This window comes from Orcinus orca, chromosome 19 (assembly GCF_937001465.1).
Source record: "Orcinus orca chromosome 19, mOrcOrc1.1, whole genome shotgun sequence".
Classification (NCBI taxonomy): Eukaryota; Metazoa; Chordata; class Mammalia; order Artiodactyla; family Delphinidae; genus Orcinus; species Orcinus orca.
The window spans coordinates 2,901,192-2,925,973 of NC_064577.1; the positions used below are offsets into that span (position 1 = coordinate 2,901,192).

The window sequence follows — 24,782 nt, forward strand, 5'->3', positions numbered from 1 at the left end:
CGCACAGCAACAAACACCCACACAGTCAAAAATAAATAAGTAAATAAATTTATTTTTAAAAATATATATGATACAGTATCTATTACAAGGGAAGTATCTTTCTATATCACCAACTTGATGAGGCATATTCCACTACAAAAGTCCTACATACACAATATATTTCATTTTCAAATTGTGAAGTGCTTCTGGTAATAAGTATGTACATTGAAAATAAAATGCTAAATTTGAAAAAAATTTTAAGTATCAGAGAGCAAAGCTTCACTACTTGCATAATAAGGTAATAAATTATCGTTTATTACATAATTTTTTTTCAGCCACTGAGTAGTAAGCCCAGAGTAAGACTATCTCATATTTCACAAGAAAGACTTTCCAGGGACTTCCCTGGTGGTCAATGCAGGGACCACGGGTTTGAGTCCTGGTCCGGGAAGATCCCACATGCCACAGAGCAACTAAGCCCGTGTACCACAACTACTGAGCCTGCACTCTAGAACCCACGTGCCACAACTACTGAAGTCCACGCGCCTACAGCCCATGCTCCACAGCAAAAGAAGCCACTGCAGTAAGAAGCCTGCGTATGGCAACAAAGAGTAGCCCCCACTCGCCACAACTAGAGAAAGCCGGTGTGCAGCAACAAAGACCCCAAGCAGCCAAAAATTTAAAAATGAATAAGGACTTTCCAAAGAGAAAAAATAGAAGGAAAAAAAAACATTAAAAAAAGAATACTTTCCAGCAAAAACTCAGTCAAGTTTTTAATGATTATAAAGAAACCCAGAAGATATAAGATTAAGAAGACAAGTACCAATACTCTTTATCCATTCACTAACTTTACCAAAATGAAATCCTCAAGGAAGCACTTGAGTACTGAAATACACCCGAGAACACCCAGTTATTGGTGTTTTTGGCACCTTATACTTTAAAAAATTGAGGATGCCCAGATGAGGTCAAGAAGAAAGTATTTGTAATTTACTTTAAAATACTTCAGTATTTGCAATGTGGCAAAATGTATTATTTAGGTTAAGCTGTAACCCAGGTGCTAATCAAGAATACACAGTCCCTGAGTGGTCTAGTGGTGTTTTAATTAGGAAACATATGACCAGAAGCTGTACCTACAGGCCAATCTGACATCTCTAGTTACGTGGATCAGCTATACTTAAATAGTCCTCACTCCTGCAAAAACAGACTGGATAAGAATTATGAGGCCTGTATCCTTTACTCTTCGATTTGATACTCTAGGTTAAATTTCCATACGATCCTGTATCTAACAGTTAATTTTGGTTGATGTTTGCCCAGAACTTTCTATAAGAGAGCTCGACCTCTGAAATTTTATAATTTTCTCTGAGTTCACTTTTCATGGTAGATGGTGGTTGGATTATCTAGAGGACAGACAGCTGCAACTTGCTTAGATCAATCTGCTTCTTTCATCTGGACACGGGATAAATGTTTGCCAGGCAAACAGTGGCGTTTACCATATGCTGACCTCTCTGCAATAGATTACCTTTCTCCCACTCCATCTACTGTCTGCCCAACATCCTTCAAGACTCAGAAGTAATCATTCCTGTACAGTCTTCCCTCTTCAACCAACCACCACCAGGCTGAGTTAAGAAGTACTCCATTTCTATTTTTACAGCCCTTCGCACACCACACTATTTATACCACATTTTACATCACTAAAACCACTGTTTCTTCCAGTGGACTGTATGTTCAATGAGAACATGTACCATTTCCTTAATTACAAAATATTGCAAACATATATAAGTATATCCACATATATACCACCTAGCTTTAGCACTTTGCTGTATTTGCTGCAGATCTTTAAGAAAATAAAGTATGACCTGGGCTTCCCTGGTGGTGCAGTGGTTAAGAATCCGCCTGCCAATGCAGGGGACACAGGTTCAATCCCTGGTCCAGGAAGATCCCACATGCCGTGGAGCAACTAAGCCCGTGAGTCACAACTACTGAGCCTGCGCTCTAGAGCCCGTGAGCCACAACTACTAAAGCCAGTGAGCCACAACTACTGAAGCTCGCGCTTCTAGAGCCCATGCTCCACCAAGAGAAGCCACCGAAAAAAAAAAAGAGAAGCCCACCCGCAGCAACAAAGACCCAACAATGCAGCCAAAAATAATTTATTAAAAAAATATAAAAATATGACAGATAATAGTTGAAGCACTTTGTTTACCTCCACCTCCAACAAGAGGTAACTTATACCCTGTATTTGGTATTTACCATTCCCATGCAGCTCTCCATACTTTTGTTACATGTATCTGTATGCATAAACACTAGTGTTGTATGTTTCCAACATTTAAATGCTGTAACATTGTACATACCTTTACTCAACCTGCTTTTATCACGCATTATTTGATATTTATCCAGGTTGATAGTTAATTTTAACTGTATTTTTTTTGCATTTACCTGTATTTATTCATTCCTCTACTGATGAGTATTTTGGTTGTTTCAAATTTTTCAGTTGCAAATAATATCACAGTATTTTTGTACATCTCCTTGCGCACGTATGGTTTCTATAAGACATATATCCAGAGGTGGAGCTGGTGGATCTAGGAATATGTCATCTCCAATCTTATTCATAATCTTGCCAAAATGCTTTCCAAAGTGACTGAACTAGTTTATGTGGCAATATCTGCTAAAAGGTCCAAGATATTCTCTCCTTCTTCCTTTAATAACAGATCCTCCAAATTTTAGACGGGCGTATAGCCAACTAAAAATATATAATATCATTTCTCAAAATTTTTGTAACTATCTGTGGCCATGTGCCTAAGTTCTGGCCAATGGGATGTAAATAGAAGTTGGGCCACTTCTAGGTGATACCCTTAAAAAGATGAGATGGACCCTCCCCCCTTCTTAATTGGTATGTGGATATGATGGTCATAGCTGGAGTAGCTATCATGAAACCAAGGAATGAAGGTGCCTACTAAAGCTGACAGATAAAAAACTAAAAGAAGCCTGGGTCACAAACACTTTTATCAGCTCTATGCTTGGACTGTTACAAGAGAAAAACTTCCACTTCACTAAACCACGTTATAGTTGGATTTTCGTTACAACAGTCAGAACGTGGATCCTAACAAAACACGCTCCCATTGGCAGTGTGTAAGAACATATGTTGTTCCGCATCTTTGTCAACATTTTTATCAGACCTTGATTTTTGCCAAATCGATATAGGTTTTTGAAATGGTATTCTACTGCTTTAACTTGTATTTTTATGACTCCTAGTGAAGATGAGTCATCTTTTCATATTTATTGGTCATTCTCATCTCTTTTGTGAAGTACCAGTTGATACTTTGCCCATTTTTCCACTGGACTATACTTTTCTTGTCAACTAAAAGCTTTAAATATTCTGTAGATATAGATATAGATATAGATAGATAGATAGCAAAATACTTCTTCCTGACTTAACCTTACTGTTGTAAGCTAACTTCAGTTTTCTTAGCTGTCCAACACAAGGAGGTTAACATGGTTTTACAGCATTTTCATTTGAGTGTATGTAGGCTGGGAACGTAATTCTTAGTTCTGAATATGAAGACACCTTTCAGAAAGCATCCAGGATTTGCAAACATACTTCTAAAATACTACATGATGGATTTTTCTTATAAAAGGCACACAACAATCAAAAAAAAAGAAAAGGAATTCCAGAGACTGACACCGTCCTCAAAAAATCGTTAGAACTAAAGGATGTAATAAAGTAGGCAAAGTGAAAGAGAGAGAGAGAGAGAGACTGACTCCAGGTAAAACAAAAAACTTTACTGAAAAGGAAATGTAATCACATTACACTTTGTGGCCTTTTGAGTAATATTTATTATCATAAGAAATCTGTCGATTTCTAATTTTAAAATCAATCTGTAAAGAAATTAAAAAATCAATCTATAGACAAAACATGTTATGTTTTATAGAAAATGCAAATGTCCGAGCCTTGACACTACAGAAAGTATAGATGTGCAAAGTAAAAAGTGAAAGGTAGAAAAGGAACAGAAGAGTAAACGATGATATCTTTATGTTATTAAGTAAGGAGTTTAGATACTGTCTTTAACTGACAGAACAAGGAATAAAGATATGTTACAGAGGTAACAAATAGTGGAACAAAAAAGTGATATAATTACATAAAGGATAATATAGATGGAATAAGCTAAATCGTTACTTAAGACAGTGGAAATCAACAAATGTTAATATTTATAAGTCAGTAACAGAAAGATGTCATTTATACATACTGAGAGGAAGCCAAATAAAAATACTATTAAAAGTAGTTCTTCCTTGGTACTGTGACTGTGGGTGGGGCAGGGAACTATTGCCCTTTTTTTGGCCACACCACACAGCTTGCAGGATCTTAGTTCCCCGACCAGGGATTGAACTCAGGCCCATGGCAGTGAAGACGCCAAGTCCTAACCACTGGACCGCCAGGGAGGTTCCCTATTGTTTTTTTATTTGATCCACATTGGATTTTTAAAAGTGATATGCAATACTTTAAACAAAAATTTACTGTTTCAAAAAGGAACAGTATGAACTCTGTACAAATTTCCAGGGACCATGTAAAAGATCAGGCACTAAAAAAAAAAAAAAAAAAAAAAAAAAAAGATTAGGCGCTCTTAGAAATTATGAATTTCTGGAGTTAAATTCTTTTTTTTTTTTTAGTCTCACCACTACTTGCTTGCTGATTGAGAAACAGATGCCTGAGGTATGCTTGTCAATATCCTGACAGTTATCACAGCTTTTTTGATTTGAGATCACAGAGATGAACCTATTCAATGCAACAAACATTTATTGCCCACTATGTGCCAGGCACTATGAACCAGAGGTAGAATGAACACCAGGGTAATAAATTTAGTCATCTATTTTAACTGTTTCCAAGATATGTCTTCCACCCAAACAATTCACTGGTTGTTCTTAAGTTTTACTTTCATGATCTCAACCCTCTTAGAATACTGCACTGCCACCAAAACCCTTCTAGGAACTGAAATCCTGAGGCTGAACAATAATTTATTTATTCCCATCTACAACCTTCAACTCAGTCATAGTGGCCAATTACTGCCACTCTTGTTCCCTGACATCACGCTCCATCAAGCTGACATATCATTTGCTTGTCCATTATCAAACCTTCCTCTCTGGGACTATCTGGGTTTCCTGCTATTCACAGCTGCTAGATAAATTCCCACAAACATCAGCTTCCATCCAAGAAGCCCCACACTGGTGACCCACAGAAGAACTGGTCTGAAGGTGTGTTTGGCTCATAGTGTTTCATTTAATTTTTAAAACAGAACTACCTTTTTGTCAAATTCAAAAAGATTTCTAACTTTTCTAGGAAAATGAAATCAGACAACCCTGACCAAACGTTACACATGGCATGAACCTCATTCAGAAGGGTCAGGACTTCACCACTCTCCAATTGGCTCGTTTCACTCATTTCTACTACCTATCTAGTTCTAGGTATTTTATTAATAGTTTGCAATCCCTAGTCCAGCCTACCTCTATTCTAAATTCGAGCTGATCTTTCACCATGTAGGAAAAGGGAACTTTTTATTCTGGTAGACATCCTATAGGAAAAGTTACCTCTCAAAAGTTACATCCTATAGGAAAAGTTACCTCTCAAAAATCCTTCTAATCTTCCTGGAAAAGCACAAACTACACTGTTTCTCAGAACAGTTTTGTCCAAGAAACTCTTACTGTTGGAAAGGGTTATTCATTAGCCAATCAATAAGTACCTTCTAAAATCCTGCTTAAAAAAAAAAAAATCCTGCTCAAAAGAACAGCATGAGTTAGTCAGATTTAAACTGCGCAATGCTCAAATAAAGGCACATGTCTGTTGGAACCGCTAGTCTGCTCTGATGAAATCAACCCACTATTGGCAAGTTAGTTGAATTCAGCAATTATTAAGTGCCTCTCTTTAAGTATTGAGCTGGCCAAAAAGCTCATGCGGCTCTTTCTGTAAGTTACAGAAAAAACCCAAACGAACTTTTTGGCCAACCTAATACTATGCAGCAGCATTCTAGGTTTTAGAAATATAATGAACAAGACACACACCTCCATTCAAGGAGGCTGCACTCCAGTCCAAACAGGCAACATTAACGGTTGAGTACTTGGTGTAATGAAAGCATATATGAAGGTCATCGTGAAGGCTCAGGAATTTTTAAGAGGAAATAACCTCTAAACTAAAATTTGCTAAGTGTAAAGATGAGGATGTCAACCAAGACAAGAGGTAATGGGAGGAGACAGGGTGTTCAGCCTAAAAGAATTGAGAGTTTGAACTGAGTACAAAGGGGAATTGGAAAGAAGTGAAACTGGGAAGATAAGCAGTGGGTCAGATTATGAAAGGTCTTCCAAGCCAAATAAAGAAGTAAAACCTGAGTATCACTCTTCACTCCTACTCTTTATGGCACTTCCAATCATTCAAGTTTTATCCTGAGGGAAAAGAGAAGTCATTAAATGAGGAACAGGAAAAGAAGCTTAAGAAGCACCAAAAGGAATAATATAGAGAGCACTAAAGAAGGTAGAAGTTGCTCTGTAACGACATTACAAGACAAGCACAGAAAACAAGCACAGACTGGGAGAATACATTTGCAAAAAAAAATCTGATAAAGGACTTTGTACCCAAAATATAAAAACAAAATTATTAAAACTCAATAAGGAACCAACCCAATTTAAAAATGGGCCAAAGACCTTAACGGAAACCTTACTAAACAAGATATATGCATATGAAAAGATGCTACATGTTATATGAAGTTAATGCACAGTTAAATGAGATACAACTACACACCTATTAGAATGGCCAGTGTCTAGAACACTGACACCACCAAATGCTAGCAAGGATGCAGACCAAGAGGAGCCTGCATACATTGCTGGTGGGTATGCAAAAGAGCACACTTTGACAGAGTTTGGCAGTTTCTTATAAAACTAAACAATCTTTACTATACAATCCAGCAATTACATTTCTTCACACTCCAAAGGATTTGAAACCTTATGTCAACACAAAAACCTACACATTGATATTTATAGCAACTTTACTCATAACTGTCAAAACCTGGAAGCAACCAAGACATCCTTCAGTAGGTGAATGGCTAAACTGGTACATCCAATTGAATATTATTCAGCACTAAAAAGAAATGAGCTAACAAACCATAAAGACATGGAAGACCCTTAAACACATATTACTGACAGCTTATCTGAGGCTATATACTGTATGATTCCAATTGTATGACATTCTGAAAAAGGTAAAACTATGAAAACAAAAAAAGATGTGACTGCCAGGGGTGGGAGTTGGGGAGATGAATAGGCAGAGCACAGAGAATGTTTAGGGCAGTGAAAACGCTCTGTATATTACAATGATGGATATGTCACTATACTTTTATTCAAAGCCATACAAAGCACATCTAGTGAACCCTATGGTAAACTACAGATCTATAGACTTTGGGTGATTATGATGTATCAGTGTACATTTATCCATAGTATTTTTTTAAAAAAAAGTACCATTCTGGTAAATGATGTTGATAATGGGAGAGGCTATGTGTGGGGGCAGAAGGTATATGAGAAATCCTGAACCTTCCTCTCAATTTTGTTGTAAACCTAGAACTGCTCTAAAATATAAAGAAAAAAAAAAAAAAAAAGGCAGTTGGTGGAATTCCAGAGCACAGTAAAAGGGGTTACCATGAAGAACTAGATACTGACTCCAAAGCAATAAAGGATGTAAATACAGGTTATTTTATTTTATAGATATGGTATCTAAAAGTTAAAGGCTTTGACTTTTTATTACCTTCATGAATTAGGAAGCAAAGCCATGTATGCCGTGTGTACTGGCATGGGAAGGAAGCAGACAAGGATTTGAAGACACATGGAACAAATAAGCGGAAAAGGTGACTATACCCTTACACAGAATTGCTTTGCAGCACCATGGGCTCAGCAAAGGTTGAAATGGTTATATGTTATCCATCTACAGTGTATGATTATACCCTATTAGACAACTTGCAAAGTTGTGTGATTGCTTCAGTAGTGTCACTACAACCCATATTCTTCAAAAGACATTAATCAAAAAATCAAAAAAAAACATTAAGCACCTATTACATTAAGTAGTGTGTCAAAGACTTCAATAAAAAGGAACTTTCAGGAGTCAGTAAATTAAAGCAGAGGGATAAAAGTCATGAGGTCAAATGGAACAAATGAGCTTATAAATAACGGTTTTGTTTCAGGTAATGAGCAGCTCACTGATCCTTTCAAACTCCAGGTACAAATAAGCTGGATGAACAGCACACTCACTCTGCCAACTATTAGAAACTGACTGTGGAAAACCAGTTTTGGGGAAGGTTTTCTCTGTGTGTGGTACACGAGCCTCTCACTGTTGTGGCCTCTCCCGTTGCGGAGCACAGGCTCCGGACGCGCAGGCTCAGCGGCCATGGCTCACGGGTCCAGCCGCTCTGCGGCATGTGGGATCTTCCCAGACCGGGGCACGAACCTGTGTCCCCTACATCCGGCAGGCGGACTCTCAACCACTGCGCCACCACGGAAGCCCTGGGGAAGGTTTTATAAAGAGTTCAGTTATGTAAAATAGGATTTACCTGGGCCTAACAGAAAGGTTTTTGAAGCAGGGGAGCAGTCTTACTACTGAGAGAAAGTGACAGAAAAAATTGAGGGATTACAAGACGGTGGCCAAGTAAAGTGTGAGATACAGAGGGCTGCCAAAACGTTTTAAGCTAGTCCTTGTGAACAGGAGGAATTCTAGTTTTAACTTGACTGAGTCAATAGCAGTCAGGCCCAATTACTGTTCCTGAATCCTACTACTCCACATCACCAGAACAGTGGCACTGAGGAAATGGTGACGGTGTCTGGTCATCTGGTGGTAGACTGTGGATGCTTCTGAAGAGATGTGGAGACCAAAACGAAACTCTCATCAGTGAAGATCAAAGGCACTCCAATTTCTAGAGGAAATGTATATCCCTAATGTGGTATTCAAGGACCTTTACAGACACACCTTAAATTTTCTTCTCATTCTTTGCAACTTTCACTCACATACCTCTTTATATTGTTGGGTTTTCCAGTCATTCCCTTAACACTTTTTCGTATTTGTCCAAATCCTAACAACTCTTCAAGACCTAGTTCAAATGCCTCTTTTTCCCGACACAAGGCAGGTGGAATTACCGTCCTCCAAACTTCCTCGGAGGGCATTTTCACTTTCCTGTGTTAGCATTTATCCTTAAATCTAAAAAGACCGAAGCTTTCTCAATGCCTTACCAGATCTTCAATAAACATTTCCTAAATGAACGGTCAGGTGTGGGCTAAACCATGTGTAAGAGTTTAACTTTCAAATCTTTTTTACTTTTTTTGTGCTTAGGTTTGGCATCATCTAACTTCTTCTCCAATGATCATCTAAGCCATATTAATTCATAACATCAGTTATTCTTGAGTTCTGTTTAGAGCCAGGTGCTTGGCCTTCTAACTAGTCCCTATACTGCCCACCAATCCCCCCACCCTCAAACAACTTAGAATGACCTTTTAAAAATCATTTATACTACTCACCAGCTCCAAGTCCTTCAATGACTTCCATTAGAATAAAATTCAAACCATGACCTGTGATTTGGCATACCTTTCCAAGCTGTACAAAGGCCATCCCAATCCACCACTCATATACTTCATTTTTTGTTCCTCCAAGACGCTATGCTTTTCCATCTCAGTTTCTGCACATACTATTCCTTCTGCCTGTAATACTGTTACCCAACAAGACTTTTTGCAATGGCTGGCTTCTTAAATCCTCAACTCCAAGGTCCCTTTTGAGATGCATTCCCTGTCTATCTGTACACAGGAGAATATCCAAACATGTCATAGGCATTCATATTTACTAAATGAAATTTTTAGGTTTTCAATAACTGCCTACCCGTCCCTAGCCCTGCCATTTCCACTGATCCGTCAGGCAAGGCTAAGTTGTTTCACACAGTAACTTTTTCTCACAAGTCTAGGAAAATTACCATCATTTTAGAGAAGTTAACTTGTTCAAGGTCATAAAACTACTAAATGATGGAGCAGGATCTGATTGCAAGGTCTGATTTTATGCCTATAGTCTAAACCACTACGCTACTCCTGGCCCCATCTACTTGTTCAACCTTAATACCTAATCACAATTACCCCATACCCACAGTCTAATCCTCCTCATTTACCCTTTACTTTCTCCCAATACACATTCCATATTTAATAAAAATAACTTTGTATTCTATTTCCCAAGGCATACCAAAAACTGTTCAGGACAGCTGATGTGTATCATTACAATTCATTCTCAATAGAATTTGTTCTGGATACAACTTAATAAAACGGGCTCAGACATGTATCATAAATAATAAATGAAAAAAATTTTTACTCATCTTTGTTAAGAACAAGCACTCAAATGTTTATTAATGGTCAATCATTACCTTGGAACAAAAAGAGGCCTGCTTTTAATAATGCAAAAGCAAAAATCCTTCAACCTTTAAAAGAAAACACAAACTGAAAATTGCTTCCAATATGAAAATAAAGCACCATTTCTCAAATGGTAGTTTTGGCTTTCTTAAAGCCTAGCAAGCGCTCCCAGATGACTTCAAGAGAAAGAAAATAAACACTTCAATGCCTTTTGTGAGCTCTAATAATTACATGGCTCCATACACTAAAGAACACCTAGGAACATCTCTTCCATCCAAACCCTACCAGTAGGCTAAAATTTAATATAGTTAACTACTATAAACGTGGTCATCCATTTTTCTTATGCACTAGCTTCCAGGTGCTATGTCAAAGTGACAAAATGCACTACTGGGCTTCCCTGGTGGCACAGTGGTTGAGAGTCTGCCTGCCGATGCAGGGGACACGGTTCGCGCCCCGGTCCGGGAAGATCCCACATGCCGCGGAGCAGCTGGGCCCGTGAGCCATGGCCGCTGAGCCTGTGCTCCGCAGCAGGAGAGGCCACAATAGTGAGAGGCCTGCGTAACGCAAAAAACCCAAAATGCACTACCACTTGTATTAAGAAAAAATTTTAAACACACCCTGCCCAAAACAATTCCAAGTATTAATTGCTAGTATTTTCCTTTTTGGGGAGGGAGGAGGGGTGCGGTGGGCCCAAGCTGCGGGCTTGCAGGATCTTAGTTTCCTGCCCAGGGATGGAACCCAGGAATTTGGCATTGACAGCGCCGAGTCCTAACTGGACTGCCAGGGAATTCCCCCATGATTTTTTTTTTGGGGGGCAGCTAGAGTTTTGAAGTTGGTAATAATTTAAAGCTAGTATTTAATTACAACCTTTAAATCAGAGAGTTCACTTACTTACACTTAAGGTTATGCCACTACTCAATATCTTTTTGTTTAGCTAGACCATTTAATCATACACATGGACTAGCATTTATCCTCCCTTGTTTGTTTTGTTCAGGTCCTCCTTATCATCGTATCATACCCCTTGTATGACTTGCTCTTCACTTCCCTCCTTGCCAGTACAATGCTGGAGTGAAACCTGGAGACTGAATGGAGGGAAGCCACCCACCCCCAACACCCCAACCCGGGTCCCAACCCTTTAAGATCTTGTACCACTTCACAAAATAATGCTATACCAGTTTAGAAAACTGTAGACATACCGCTCAGATATAAATCACCTTCCCTGCTGTAGTAATTAAATGTTTTCACTTTAACCTCTATTTACTCTTAATAGTAATGCAGTTCCAGGGAGGAGAGATTCCAAAATCTCACCACCTTTTTCTCTTATTTAAAAACCACTCCTTCCATGAAAATCCAGCATTGGCTTAATATTATTATACGATGATTCCTACAATACTCCAGGAAGAGCACAAAGATTTCTTTCCCATTTTTGATCAGTTGTCTACTGTCAGCTTTAACTGGAGCTGAAAAACAGAAGGCCTACATAAACTGAAAGTCATCACTGAGTTTTAAGATAGGGAGGTTTAAATAATTATTCTTGAAGATATTTTCTTTACCCGCCACTTATTTCTACCCTGAAAAAACCCTGAAATATGAAATTAGTAAAACACCATAGAAAATAAAAAGAAAACAATGCAGACAAAGGAGTAAGGTACATTTCAATTTAATCAGTGTGCACACAAATTTGTAAAAATTCTAGACACATTCATTAAGTCGCAAAGATTTAAGAATTCTTGTTCACATCTAAATATTAGCTTAAACTGTGGAAATTTGGCTACTTATTCTCATCACTATTACATGCATTTAGTTACATACTTACCAAATTTTCAGTGTCTGCTTATCCTTGCTAGGAAAGGACAGAGTTCCTTAGAAATTTACTTCACTTTAAATCTTAAAGACATAAATTGAGGGTCCACACTTTGTGTAGTGCTTATCTAGAAGAATACATTACCATTATCACATATTCAAATTTTCAGATTTATTTTAGAAGACTATCACTGTTCATACTAAAAAGCATGAGCTGACTTTTTATTATTGGCTTACAAAGATCACAGCAGGAAATACAATGTGAAAACATCCTTAAGATAAACTGATGTTAGGTAGGATGTGGCTAAAAGCTAGAGAGAAAAAATCCACGTGTTACAATGACGGAGGGATTTAACAGGGGATCAAGTAATTAGAAATATGCTCAGGCTAATTTTCACGGGTATACACAATCCCAGAAATCAGTAGTCCAACCCAAGTTTTTCATGCAAGGTTAGAATGATTTAAGAATACATTTGAAATTCTCAAGCTTCACTCAGAGACTCCTGTAAGCAATTAGTCTGCATGACCATTTTGGGCAAGCTTTCCTTCAACTCTATTCCCAGCTTAACTACTCAAGAATCACTAGACAAAAATTCTGGTCTTTAAATTTTAAACCTATGCAACATGGCAACCAAAAGCATTGAGGAAAAAAACCACTTTTGCCTGTCAACTAAAAAAATTTTTAAGTTAAAATAAAAATTGTTTTAACACTAGTTTTGAGTAAAAACATCTTTCCTATCTCACCAAAAAGAAATAATTTACATGTTAAAGTTTTTGCAGTTATATAGTCTATTAAGTGAAGGTCAGGAAAAAAGTGAGCCCCAATTATTAGAGAAACATAGGGAGGTAAAATAATCACCTTAACATTCTCAATTCAGGTAATAAGAGTGTAGAAACTCATACACTTTGATCAAAGTGTCCAACTTAAGTTAAATTTAAATGGAAAAATAGTGATATATAAAAGTATAAAATAGTACTCACCAGAAAAGCAGCTTTAAAGAGATGGTTTTAAGGAAAACCATTCCACTGTATCTACGCCATTTCTTATACAGATTAAACTGTGAAAGGCAATGAAACTTAAGCCCTTAGGCAATTTTATGTTAAAAAACAAGTGGATATCTTATAAAATATATTTTATTATCGGTTGATAAATCAAGGTCTTTATCACCATCCCACTTTAACAGGAGTAAAAAATCAGTAGTTGTACGGACAGACTCACATTATACAATATTACACTTAAGGTGAAGAGGAAGCCATACAGAATAGCAGAATGGTTCAGGTAGGCTTGTATAAACTAAATTGTATACTTTCTTCTTCTCTCCTCAGTATTTAAAATTTTTATCAACATAAGAGCACAATATTTAAAGGTTAAAGGAAATCTCTGAAGGATGGTTCAAGACAACAATGAACGCTGGTAGAACCAATGAAACTAATAAAAACTTTAACATAACTTTCACAACCTGTTATGTCCTCACTGCTCCTCAAAAGGAATATGCAAAGAATGTGTCTAGATTTCTTGATGGGTAGTCAGCTTTCATCTGAATATTAAAAAGGTTCTTCTTAGTTCAAATTAAAATGAACCCACAGTGGTGGTGCACCAACAGGTTATAGTTTACAAAAAGGATGAACAAAATTAGTACTTACAACAAGAGTTACTAAAAATATCTAAGAACAAAAAAGCAGCATAAAAATATATTCTGGCATATGACTGCACACCATTTATCACTACTAGAGGTGAGGAAACTTGACTTTTTATCTGTTGATTCATACTGTAAAAAGTTAAAAGGTAAGTATGAGTACCAAGGAGCGGCTTAAGTAGGAGACCCTGGACCCAAACACCTGTACTCCATATACCAACATGAGCATATAGCCAATTAAAACTTTCAGTCTTCTTTCTATGTACAACATATCTATTTAGGTTTAACCGTAACCCGATAATAAAGGAGCAGTATCACACCTTTATTACAACTCAGGTGAGCAAACCTAGAGCTACTTTGGCCCAAGTACTGAGTGTTTAGAAGTGTCCAATGTCATACTCACATTTAAGTAACTGCACAGCTTTCTTCCTGGTGTGGGTTATATGGATATGTTTGAAAAAAATAGGAACATCAGGTACTTACAGATTAAACTAACCTGTACTGGCAGGGCTGTGGGATTTTTCTTCTCTACCAGTAAGTAGCAAATGCTGAAATTCTGCTGCTAGTTAACAAAAACACAAATTGTATTAAACTGAGGAGTTCAATTCATAGTTTAAAAAGTCAATGTGCATAAAATTTCCTCAGAGCCTGACATTACTACATTAAAAAAAATTTCCCTGTCTTACAAAAAGTACCTTATATTGGCTATTAAATTTAGAGTGACCTTATGAGAATGAGTTAATAATACTGTATATCTCCTGGACACCTCTCAATTTTAATAAATTATATATTCCAGTATGTGTACTATAAAGATATGGGTTACTCTAAAAGGAGAGGGGGGTACATATATCTAGGAATAAAAATCTCTGCATGATAATTTCTGATTTAAGTACATGTAAGACACATCCCACAGAAACAAGCAATTTTTAATATTTTAAATTCAACTTCTAAAATACTTGACTTCATTTCTGTATATTAAAGATTTTCCATTTTAAACACATGGGCTGAAAAGCACATTCTATTGCTTCTCCTATAAGTACACTAACAAGCTAATAGCTAAAAGGCAGGCTATGCTCAGTAACTAAATCTCCCATATTTTTCTAACTCAAACTTACAGAAACTTTAATAACGCTTCCCTTGGTCCACTTGGGTAGTTAAGCAGACTTGTTTTATTAGTAGAAACTGGAAAATGACGTGGTAAACCTTGTTTATTTTCATCTGATTGCCAAATTATTTATAAATAAAAATATTAAGAATGAGCTACATTATAATAAATGATTTGATGAAATCTTGCATAACGAATGTAAACCAAGGCCAAAATACTATTACCTTCCATTACATTTAAGGTTCTTAAAAGTCTAACGATACTGTACAATGGCCTCTCACCCAAATAATCACTACTGGTCTGTGTGTTGTAAGCTGGGCAAACAACATTCTTCATTTTTATCCAAGTTGGGCATCAATGAATTTCACTGCCAGTTCCTCACATTTAAACAAAAACGAAGGCATATGATTCTTAACTATAATAATGATAAAAAAAAAACCCAGACACAGTAAGAATGCCAAAAGGCCCGGAGAATTCCAATAAAGGACTTCCCCTTTTTTACAAACAAAGCATTACACAAACCCCTGACCAAACACACAGCACATTACTGAAACTGTGCCATATCACAACCTTACATACCATTACAGCATTTGGAATTAATGGCTGGGGTCCAACTAATCAACTGTTAAAACAGTTTACTCACATGTATCTTCTCTGTAGTTAATGTGCCCAAAATTACAACATATACACAAACATATTCTCATGATAAAGCTGGTGATTATTTGCCTCCTAAAGAACCTAACCATGAACCAGTCTTCATTTATAATACAGTGTTCAATTTGCTTCAAATAGAAATAGTTCAAATTAGCTTCAGTGACGATCTCCTTTGGGTCTCCAATTTCTGCCTTAATATGATTTCTATATCCTGACTCGTAAAATGTAATTTCCCCTGAGAACATACATGAGATTAGTTGAACAGATTTAAAGAGAAATGGTTCAAAAATTTCAAACTAATACAGTTTCAAGCTATTATTTTTCCAGAGTTGGGAAGAAAATGAAAGGCTCTTCCTTTTATGGCCAAATTATTATGCAAAAATGTATGAAGTCCACAGCAAGAAAAACAATGCTTATAAAAAACAATTCTCCTCTGAGCCTTACTGAAGAAATCTAGTTTTTTAAAACATGATACTTTCAAACTTATTTTCCTACAAAAATGCCAAGTAAGAACATGAAAACACTTGGAAATGTTGGAGATGTTTAATTAGGGAGCTCAAACTGAGGTCCCGCTTTCCCCATTTGCTATGTATTAGTTTGAATTAGATTCATAACAGGGGATGCCTAAGAGCCAAGATATTGAAAGTATAGTTCTGAAAATACAACATTAATTACAAAATTGTGAATATCCACTATGTGCATGACACTATATATAACATCATTAAAGTAGCTGCTTATTTTGCCAAGAAATATCAGATGATTGCTATGCTATTAAAACAAAAGATCATTTATTAAAATGATTCGGATGACAGAAAACAAAATACTGAGAAAGAAGGCTAAAAAGGAATAACCTATACTAATATTCAAATCATGATAGCAGAAGCATAAATGGGAGAATGTTTACTTACAAAACTCTGCCTTATAGTCAATAGTCTTATAATCAATCTCTTCTTTTAGAAGACTTCCATAAAAGAGTAAGAAAACCAGTTTCATTTTGGAATAACATACAAAGGTTATTCAATAAGGTAGATAAATACCGCCTTTAAAAAAAGACATACTTGATTTACACAAAATTTTAGGGAACATGTTTACTACTTTTTAAAAAATCCCCTAACCGATACAAGTGTCAGTTTACTTAAACAAAATTTCATCTCAGTAAAGAAGTGACTTCAACATTTCCTTTCAGTAATTTACTAAGTTTTACCTGTGGATATAATAGATACCTGAAAGTTATTCTCAAAACTGTATTTGTCTGAGTCAGAGGACTACAAAGATCGAAGAACCTACATCTTAGATATCTGTATCACCTTCAACAAATTATGTCTCCCTTAGAAAATCCCTCCCACGCCAGTACTCAAGCATTTAAGAGGGTATTTCAATTATAATTATTTCAATGATCACTATTAGAATTAGGACAAGCAACTTCACTCTTGAATATTTCAGTATATTGGGGAATGATGGATGCAACAGAAAACAACTCCAACTGAGGAGTCTTAAAAGATGCAGTTATTGAGCAGGTAGTAAAATATTCCAGTGGAATTTTTTTGTTGTGACACAATTCTTTTTTCAAACATTAATATCTTTTTTCCATGATTCAGTTACAGAGAAAAGCTTATATTCTAATAACAGAGGTGAAAATTTGGAATTCATTTAATTCATTTTTCTTCTTTATGTTTCCAAGAATTAAAACCACATAGAAACACAAGCCTGGGTTTGCTAAACATTGTACTATAAGTGAACTGTTACTGTTCAGAGGAAAATGCTATCTGCATAGAACAGTGGCTTTAACACGGGAAGGAACAAAAGTAATCCAAGTTAATGTTTTGGCCTCTCTTTCAGTTCCCCCGTTACTTGCCCACTACAACATACACACATAAACACAACTTTTTCCACCAAATAAAAGCAATTTTTAGTTGGAAACAAACACGGGTGTTTTTCATGTGTGCATATTGCATCAAATATTGTTCAGTAAGGATAAAAATGAAACTCAAAATAATCGTTCCAAAACCACAATTCAATATACTAAACTTTACTATGTGAAACAATTTCAGTTTGGCTGCCTGAAAATTTGTAATCCATCCATACTGGTAAGTGTGTAATACCCAAACTCTTTTATTATATCAAATGTGTAGTGTATACGCATACATACCACACATACACACCATCTTCCCACTTTTCACAGGGCTCTACATTAACATTTGCTCTAATGTGGTGAAATTTGGAAATATTAAAAGTCACAAGCATTTCCAGATGACCTTTCAACCTTAACGTTCAATGCATAACTTTGGGATTAAAAATGCAGATTTCAGTATCCAGTGGCATTTCCAATGATTATTATCCTTGAGGTTAAATTTAATAGTTTGAGCAGAAAATAACCAGTAAGGTTTTCCTAAAAGTGAAAGGGAAAATTTGAATGAAACATTTCATGCCTCCAAATCAAGAACGTCAAATTTTGTCAATTTACTCAAGTTCAATATAAATAACATCACCTTTACTGAGGCTGTTAAATATTATGTAACACAAAGTAAATTAGATAAAATTACATATATCAAATACTTTTTTCTGTTTATTAACACCACAGTCAAACGTGAATATTAATATAGAGCCTTCTCTGCCAAGAGAGTATAAAAATCCTAAATTTAATTAAATTTAGGGGCCTTCACCAAACTTGCTGCAAGTTTGGGGACATGAATATCCAACAGCCATAAAGCTGTGAAAGCCCCTATAAGGAATAAAATAAATCCCACTTGCCTCAGACTGAACAGGGCAACACTGAGACTCAGCCTCAGCCTGTCCTATGGCAGGGCTATAGGAAGAAGAAAATTTTAATTTTAGAAAAACATTACCCAATTAATTTAAAAGACATGCATTTAAAAAAATCCCAATGATCAAGCAAGCAAAGGAAAAAAGAGTAGCTCTTTTTAAAAAAAAAAAATCTATTGTCCATTATAATTCCACTCTGAGCCCATACTTTTACTGGGAATCTCGCCCACCTCTGCAAATAACTAAATTTAATTAAACTGAGTTTAAGTTCAGTATGTGACTTGATCAGTGGAACAGGAGTGCTCAAAGAATATTTACCCCATTCCTAACAGTAAAAGTGTGAAAGATTGCTAAAATAGTATTCAAATCAAATGATATCCAGCAGTCACTCAAAAGTTGATCCTCACCTGCTGGTCTTGTTACTGTCATACACACAATAGAAACTAGTGCCAGACAAAAATCGTTTTTGTTTTTTTAAAGAAAGTGGTAACAGTGGATGTAAGGTAAGAGCCAAAACTGGCAGCCCCATTAATCTTACAACTTCCTAAATTATGGCAATCACAATGCCTGCCGGTATATACCAAGTCCCAAAGCTGTCTTCTGTGAGGGCAGATGAAGTTTATTTCAACTCCATCTATTCTTTAAGAAAGCGTAAGTCAGAGTTAATTATTTCAACATAATTTGTTCCACTCGTGATTTAACCACATTATGGACCCCAGAAGCAATTAGGTAAAAGATATTTTCTAGAAGCTTAATTACACTCTGATGCATGCACAAATTACACATTAAATATACCAAATGGGCACCATCTGAGCCATATACCTACAAAATACAACAGATGAACGATGTGCCTAAGTGTTGTGCATAACATTTTGAATTAACTTTTAATTAGAATTCTATCATTTCTTTAAAAGTGGCAATATTTTCTCCTTTCTGACCTCAGATAGCAACAAACCTCAATATATCAGTTCTCTTTGCATCAATGCAAATCAAGCTTTGCATAATTTTTGAAACATTACTAACCCATTTTTTTCCCTCTTCCTGATTCCTCTCCCCCACTGCTATAATCCATCCGTAGTTTGTTGATAAGCCTGTACATGAAATGCCTGAGAGAAATTTGGTTTGGGAGAATATTTCCTATTTAATAATTCTAAATTTAATTATGCCATTTTTACCTTAAAAGATTTTCAACACAGGTCTTTCTTTGGCAGTATGATAAACATGCTGCCAAATCTAAGAAGTATATGATAATTTCTATTACGTATTTACGTAGACAGGCGTTTGGTGAGAAAGGGGTAGAGACTTGGCTGCTGGCAGCAGGAAGAAATGCATTCTTGGCGATACATGCATGTTGCCTTTTCAAACTATGAAATTTTTTGACCCTCAAAAATAGCACAGGAGCTGTAAAACCACTGGAGCAAAATAGATTTAAAATAACACTCAGCTTTGTTAATACTTACAATGTTTTGTTTAAGATGAATGACTTTTACTTGTCACTTATATACACTCTTTTATGATAATTAAAACATCTTTCAGTATTTTCTTATATGGTTAAAGCTTTCTTTTGTTTATACAAAACTTCAGATTCTGTGCCTTATACCTACACCTTCACATAAAGGTTATAAAGAAATGTTATTTTCTTAGCTGTCTTAACTTTATATTGAGGAAAACTAAACCTGAGTTCATAATATATTAATAATGATACTTTGTACAGGTCATTTGATACTTAGTCATAAAAGTACTCTGTAAAAATGAAAATCAAAAAAATGGATGCCAAAAAGAGGTCAACAAGGCTATTAATATATGAGACTTGCAATGTAAGATACTGAATAATAGCAGTCATCTCTACAGAAAAGTTCTCCATAGAACACAGTTGAACATTCAAATTTCCAAGAATGAAAAGGTTAACAGTAAAAAGCCATTTAGGCTTAATAATAACAGAAGGTAGCCATTTAATCAAAGAAATAATGTAATCTTCCAGGAACATAATAAAAAATTTCAAATCCATCTGTTAACCATCTTAACAGAGGCACATTTAGATTCTCATCATAACATTAGAATATATACCAGTCATTAACAGTACAGAAGGCTATTACTGCATGCACCTAAGCTTCTAGAAGTTTGCACCTGAAAAGCTTCTGAGGTCCACACAGTACCGCAGTTTCAAAAATAATCAGAAGGAAATGAATGGGTCTGGCACTAGGCTCTAAACATCAGCAGGAAGGAGGGAATATTAAGGTTTACATTTCAAATATCTATGATAGCTAACATATATTGACACACCAAGGGGGTGGAAAGGTGACACAATACAAAGATTTCATACCCATGTAATGACTCATAGGTATATCTAAGTTTTTCTGTCAACTGAAGGACTAACATACAATTCTACATATACTGTCCAGTTTAAAACATGCAGCTAAGGAACAACCTACAATTCAAAGACAGAATCCAATGATATATCAAAACTGCATTGGTATAACTACGAATTTTATTATGTGGACATCTACTGTGGCATGCATCTGTACAAACCTTTCAGGCAGTGGTCCACAGCTGGGTTATGAATAAAAAGGCATAAATTTTTCTCTCATTTTATTACAATGAAGTTTAACAGTACAGAAAAGTCACATGACCTTGGTGGGTCAGATTTCTTAAACCCTGAAACATGAGGAACTCTAAATACATTAAATATTGTTACACATTCAGACTTCCAATGTACAGGTACTTGAAGACAGTTACAGCCCTCACCAAGCTAGGTTGGGGACATGAAGTCCAACAGCATCTGAAATGCTGCGAAGGCATAACTTTACAAATAGCAACATAAGCTTACAGAACTTGCCTTTATTAGGGTGGTATGTTCATGTAATTCCAGCGCCTTCACAATATAACGAACCAAATTTACTATACTTCACTTCTAAAAACCTAGATGAAACATGAAAAAGAAGCCATACAGTATAAATTGCAACTTCAGGAAAAGTTCCTGCTTTATTATTCCAAATAAATTTTCCCATGTAAAATAAATGTCCAATAGTTCCTGGTATGTGGGAAGATAATGTTTGTTAAAGTCACAATGAAGCCTTATTGACGGAAGCTTGGCTATATAAACAGCACAAGTTGAGAAAAGGTTTAATCTCCAAACCTATTAGACTGGATGAAGTAAGATCAGTAACGGCCACCTTGCGACATTACAGGAGGTCTCATTCCCATCGGAGGTCGAGGAGGCCCACCTTGGTAAGGGGGCACCATTGGCGGTCCCTGCCCATACGGTGGCATAGCACCAGGAAGATAACCTGGCATGCCTTGATGATGACCACCATACTGACCTAAAAAACACATTTAAAACACAAAAAAATAGATTGAGTCTGTTGCCTTGTACTTTTAAATGCAATGCACTTTGCAGATAAATCTGTTTCATGTGTACACTCAGAAAATCCACTAAATAAAATAAATGTAAAAAGAGGAATACCATGAGGCGGCATCGGGGGTCTCATTCCTTGTTGCTGGGGGATGCCTGGCTGTGGTGGCATCATACCTCCAATTGGTCCAACAGGTGGATTACCAATGGGAGCCTGTCCTGGTCGAGGAAGATTACGTTGATATTTAGGTAACTGTGCTCTTCTCTCTTCCTAAGAATAAAAATATGTGAAATGTGAAACATCTGAACACAGGGAGTTAAGCATGAAGGTAAGCATCTAAAGTCTTTATATTTACAGAGTGAGACTAATTTTTAAATGTTCCCTTACATCCCAATTACTTTCACCCCACAAACCAGTCCAACTTAAAATCTTGATGCCTTAAGAAAACGTTACCTATTTTTATATTTGAAGCACGTTATATTGAACAACTTTCCAGAAATTATAAATTGCTTCAGCAAGAAACTGTGTAATGAAGAAGGTATATGGACTGCAAGGGACCTGCAGACTCTCACACTTGTTTCTTCAATTAATTAAATTTATGAACAACAAAAATAATTTTTGAGAGAGTAAGAACCCAACTTACTGTCTTCTTTTAGAAATAGTCTTAGGGGGGATGTATCTAAGATCAAAACATGCAATATTCACTTTGTTTTGTGGTTCTTAAAAATCAGAATGATAAAAATCACTTAGCATTCAATCAGATCATAAGACCACTGGTATACAAATTAAAACTTTTCAAATGGACAAGTTGCTACCACAGTACTCAATCAAACTCTGCTAGTGAAAAATGTAAACAACTTACCAGCGATATATCCTCATCTGGATGGATCAACTTACTGGTTGCACTGGTCGTTGTAAGTGTAGCAGGCTTACTTGTTATTGAAGCTGCTGGTTTAGCTGCAGTGCTATTTGTTGTACTAGTGGTTGAAGCTGTAGACTGTGTATATGCAGGGAATGTAGGCTTTGGGGGTTCTGTAGTTGTTGCAGGGGTACTATTTAAGGGCTTGAAATCTGTACCAACAGGTCCTTGGACAGCTGCCTGAGCCTGTAAAACATTATCTTTCATCAACAAAACTTCAAAATCCAAAACTGAATATATCTACTACCTATTTAACTTAAAAACAAGACACTAACATTCAATAAGGGACAAAACTGAAAGTTAAAATCATGAACAATCCACAAAATTCGAGATAACACATAATACCAAAAGATGTACATCCAAACCACAGCAGTGGAAACAAGAAACAAGTTAGACTGCTTATGTAACTTCTCAGATATCATCTATCTCTTCACCAGAAATTACTTAATTTACAAAGCTTTGTATTTATTCCTAATTGAAGATATTATAAAATGGAATAGCATATTTTCTATTATCATCATTCTAAATTCCTTTTTAAAATTAATCTACCAAGGAGCTCAAAAAAAAAATAGTTAAAAATTATAGAATACAAATGTTTGGATAAATTTCAGTTACTAAGTATAACATAAATAATAACTACCAATGGTGACACATTAAAGATATGTCCTTCAGAAGTATTCTTTATATAGTAATACAATGCCCTCCCAATTAACAATGGCTAGATTATTATGATGGACTAAAGAGTTTAGTAAGCTTTTAAGTATAAAGTTACCAAGTAATAAATTTGTTACTTTTCATAACACTGAACATCTGAAACATGTAAACTAGGCCAACTTTTAGAATCAAATGCAGAGTACTAAATTTCCTTACATTATATGTGATGCATTAAACAGCATAAAACAGAATAGCTTAATCATGCATCAGGCTAACCATTGGCCACTAAAATGCATTTACTGCTTACATGCTTTTAACCCTTTAGAACCATAGGAGTTTGGGGTATATTTTTTTCTATTAGTAGGCAGTTCAAATTTTCAAATACCATTGATTTATAAGCCATTAATTTTACTTTAGAAAAATTAAACGTATTTTTGGGAAAAGATTTAGTTTTAAAGTAGGGTCCAAAGGGTTAATGAAGTTATAAAGCCATTTTTAACAATTTTAAACTGCAACTTCCTGCGTACTTGTGCTGCGCTAGGAAACAGAGCTTTAGAAGACGCAGACAGACTTTCTGAATTGGATGAAGCTGTACTTGAGCTTGTTACAGGTGTCCCCATCTGTAGCATAAAAGAAAGGAAACAATGAAAAGTCTCCAAACAAATGGGTGAAAATAAGCCACGTGGTAGACTTTTTTTTTCAGTATAGATTGCATTTTTCTAAATGCAAAATACAATGCAATCAAATCTGTTTTATAGAGGCAGGCAGTTAATGCATTTACAATAAACAGAGTGACACTATGAGCCTCAAAAAAACTTTCTAAATTCTACACCAATAAACCTAATTAACCACAGATTTTTTCCCCTAAAACTAATGTTTTACACTATATTTCAAAACTGAAACCTTAAACTGAGAATTATGATGCATTATTGACACTTCAATCCAATTCTCCATCGATAACTACAATTTTTGCCAAAAGTTTATTAATAGGATAAACAAAATAAACAATAAACAAAAACCCCCACCTCAAAAACATGTTAATGTACTTAAAAAGTAATGCTTTTAATTTAGCAACTACAAACAGAAAAAAAATTGAAAAAAGAAAACATCTAAGGGATAATTTTAAGGTGAACAATGAAGAACATACATCCTGAGTGTCTCAATTCTGAATGAATTAAATACATCTGCTTAACTCTGCATCAAACTGGGGTGAAAAAGCGAAGGTAACAACCATTATATACATACTATATATAAAAGGATTTTTTGCTTCTGAGTTCTGGGGAGGGGAAAAAAAAAGGACGAGTAGGAAATATGAGTGTGACTAGGTCAAAAGACATTAAATGATGCCCTTCCAGCAACAGTGAGGCACTACTGTCTGTCACAATTCTAGACTAAAGGAAGAGCCCAAAAATTATTTGCTAAGGTCTTAGGATTTTTTGACTTTGGTTTTCATTCTACTCATAGCTCATTAGGTAAAGGAGGACCTCATAACATTTTTATGTATTTAAGTTCCCAGA

General features: G+C 35.8%; 1 protein-coding gene across 9 annotated transcripts in view; it reads right to left on the reverse strand.

The window, feature by feature from the left end:
• The window catches only part of ZNF207 (zinc finger protein 207), a 57,745-nt gene that overhangs the window by 21,783 nt on the left and 11,180 nt on the right, over positions 1-24,782 (reverse strand). For 5 of the 9 annotated variants that reach the window (XM_049701809.1, XM_049701807.1, XM_049701804.1 and 2 more), the window contains 4 exons: positions 23,793-23,885; positions 22,555-22,797; positions 21,803-21,962; positions 12,194-21,659 (listed from right to left, as the gene is read on the reverse strand). In XM_049701809.1, coding sequence (XP_049557766.1) covers positions 21,499-21,659; positions 21,803-21,962; positions 22,555-22,797; positions 23,793-23,885 — 657 coding nt within the window. In that variant the 3' untranslated portion in view covers positions 12,194-21,498. The remainder of the gene's footprint in view (positions 1-12,193; positions 21,660-21,802; positions 21,963-22,554; positions 22,798-23,792; positions 23,886-24,782) is intronic. The other 4 variants (XM_049701811.1, XM_049701810.1, XM_049701806.1 and 1 more) reach the window with 3 other exon arrangements.